This window comes from Anabas testudineus, chromosome 17 (assembly GCF_900324465.2).
Source record: "Anabas testudineus chromosome 17, fAnaTes1.2, whole genome shotgun sequence".
Taxonomy (NCBI): domain Eukaryota; kingdom Metazoa; phylum Chordata; class Actinopteri; order Anabantiformes; family Anabantidae; genus Anabas; species Anabas testudineus.
This window is the reverse complement of record NC_046626.1, coordinates 8320029-8321824: the sequence shown is the minus strand read 5'-3', so window position 1 is coordinate 8321824 and position 1796 is coordinate 8320029. Positions and strand designations below refer to the sequence as shown.

The 1796-nt window shown below is 40.0% G+C and overlaps 1 protein-coding gene across 1 annotated transcript; it reads left to right on the top strand.

Annotated features, from left to right (window-relative positions):
* Positions 1 to 456: 456 nt before the first annotated feature.
* Positions 457 to 1561, top strand: insl3 (insulin-like 3 (Leydig cell)). Its single transcript, XM_026375188.1, has 2 exons — positions 457 to 738; positions 997 to 1561. Exons 1-2 carry the CDS (start codon positions 546 to 548, stop codon positions 1197 to 1199), a joined length of 396 nt encoding a protein of 131 aa, XP_026230973.1. The 5' UTR covers positions 457 to 545; the 3' UTR covers positions 1200 to 1561.
* Positions 1562 to 1796: the final 235 nt, after the last annotated feature.

The following is a 1796-nucleotide window of genomic DNA, read 5'->3' as shown; positions in this document are numbered from 1 at the left end:
TGAATTACGGCATATGTTTTCAAACAAGCCTAAGCATGTGCTTTGAACATGGTAGGAGTATGGGAACTTCCAAACATTAAGACCTGGGAACACAGGACATGTTAGCATCTGAACTGTGACGTCCACCTTGACTTTATGTTTCACTTCTATGTGTCTCAGTGAAGGTCCATTCATTCACAGAATTTCTTTCCTGATACATATAATACATATAAAGTTTTAAAAACAGAGCTGTAGATCACTACTGGATCAGGTTTTTATCTCAACGAGAGTTTCAGCCTTGATGCGCATCACTGTCATCTGAGCCCCAGATCAGGACATACTTTTCCCTCACCAAGGCTGAATACAACTTTTGAAAAGAATCCGTGGCCTCAGCATTTTTGAAATCACTGCTACGGCTGACACACACTGACTATATAAACCCAGTCTGGTTCTCCTCGTAACCCATCAAGCGTCCTTGTTACACTCCACTCGCCCGAGCTCACCTCTCATCCATCCATCCATTCCAGCCTCCGCCGACCAACCGAGGAGCAGTGACACATAAAACAATGTCTGCTGCTAGGTGTTTGGTGTATCTGGTGACGGTGCTTGTGGCTGGAGCGTGTGTGGTCCATGCACAGGAGAGGATTAAGATGTGTGGGAGAGAGCTGATACGTCTGGCCGTCTCATCATGTGGTAATGCCCGGCTAAAGAGAAGCATCCCGGACATACCAACCAACCAACACCAACACACTCATCACTGTAAGTACTTTATGTTACATTTTGCATTGGCTGACAGCTATTGCAGCATTAGTACTGTGCTCCTCTTGGCGTTGGCTGAGATTTATGTGACTATCTGTAGCTATCAAGGTACACTTTCTTATGTAGTATGTAGTATAGCACTGTAGCCATTTTATCCATCAGAAAACTTTTTTTCTCTTTGGAGTTTCACACAACGGTTCCAAGAGAAGCTGAGAAATCTCACTAAATTTAACATGTTTTTCACTCTCATCTGCACAGGGGATTTGGATGCCTCCACAGAGGAGCATCACACTACAGAGATGGCCCACACCCCTGCAGAGTCTGACGGGAAGAAGAATATTTTCTCCTTGGCTCCTCACTGGTACCCCCTGTCCTCTCGGATCAGACGAGCTGCTGGAAAAATATCTGATATTTGCTGCGAGAAAGGATGCAGCATGAAAGAGTTGATCCAGTTTTGCTAGATATAGCTTGCTACTTGCCACACAGTAGAACTACATCTTAAAAAGTTGTGATCTTTGCTGCAATGTTCGTTAAAAAAGAATCGTTACCAAGTTGCTAATGCTAAAGAAATTAAATAAAAATAATAATGAAATAAAAAATGAATTTGCTATGTGTCCACTGGTAAACTGTATTATTCTGTTAAACTATATTTACTTGACTTGAGAACAGGTGCAGACAGGTTTTATAAAGTGACCATCAAACAGAACTGATATCTAATTGTGTATTTTTATCATTTGTCTCTGCGCATTTTATAGAAAACATACCTGAAATATTTTATCTACAAACTAGACTATAATATATTGAAATCAATCAATCAATCAATCAATCAATCAATCAAGTTTCCAAGCACTTCCCAATAAAATGAGATTCTGAACCAAAATCACATGTTACAGTCCACTTTTTTTTCTAACAGAATTGTTAATGATGACGTTTGAATCTGTTTTTCAACTCACTGGCTGCTGAGTAATTATGTATTTTAAAAAAATACTGTTTTGTCTCTAGAGGATTCAGCTCTTAACAAGGGGGAAGTTTGTTAGTAACTTGTCGATTGATACAAG

Bases quoted from the DNA above. Each gene is read 5' to 3' on its own strand.
- insl3 (XM_026375188.1), top strand. From the start codon at position 546: ATGTCTGCTGCTAGGTGTTTGGTGTATCTGGTGACGGTGCTTGTGGCT. The intron at 739-996 runs GTAAGTACTTTA...TCATCTGCACAG, and splicing joins ACACCAACACACTCATCACT to GGGATTTGGATGCCTCCACA.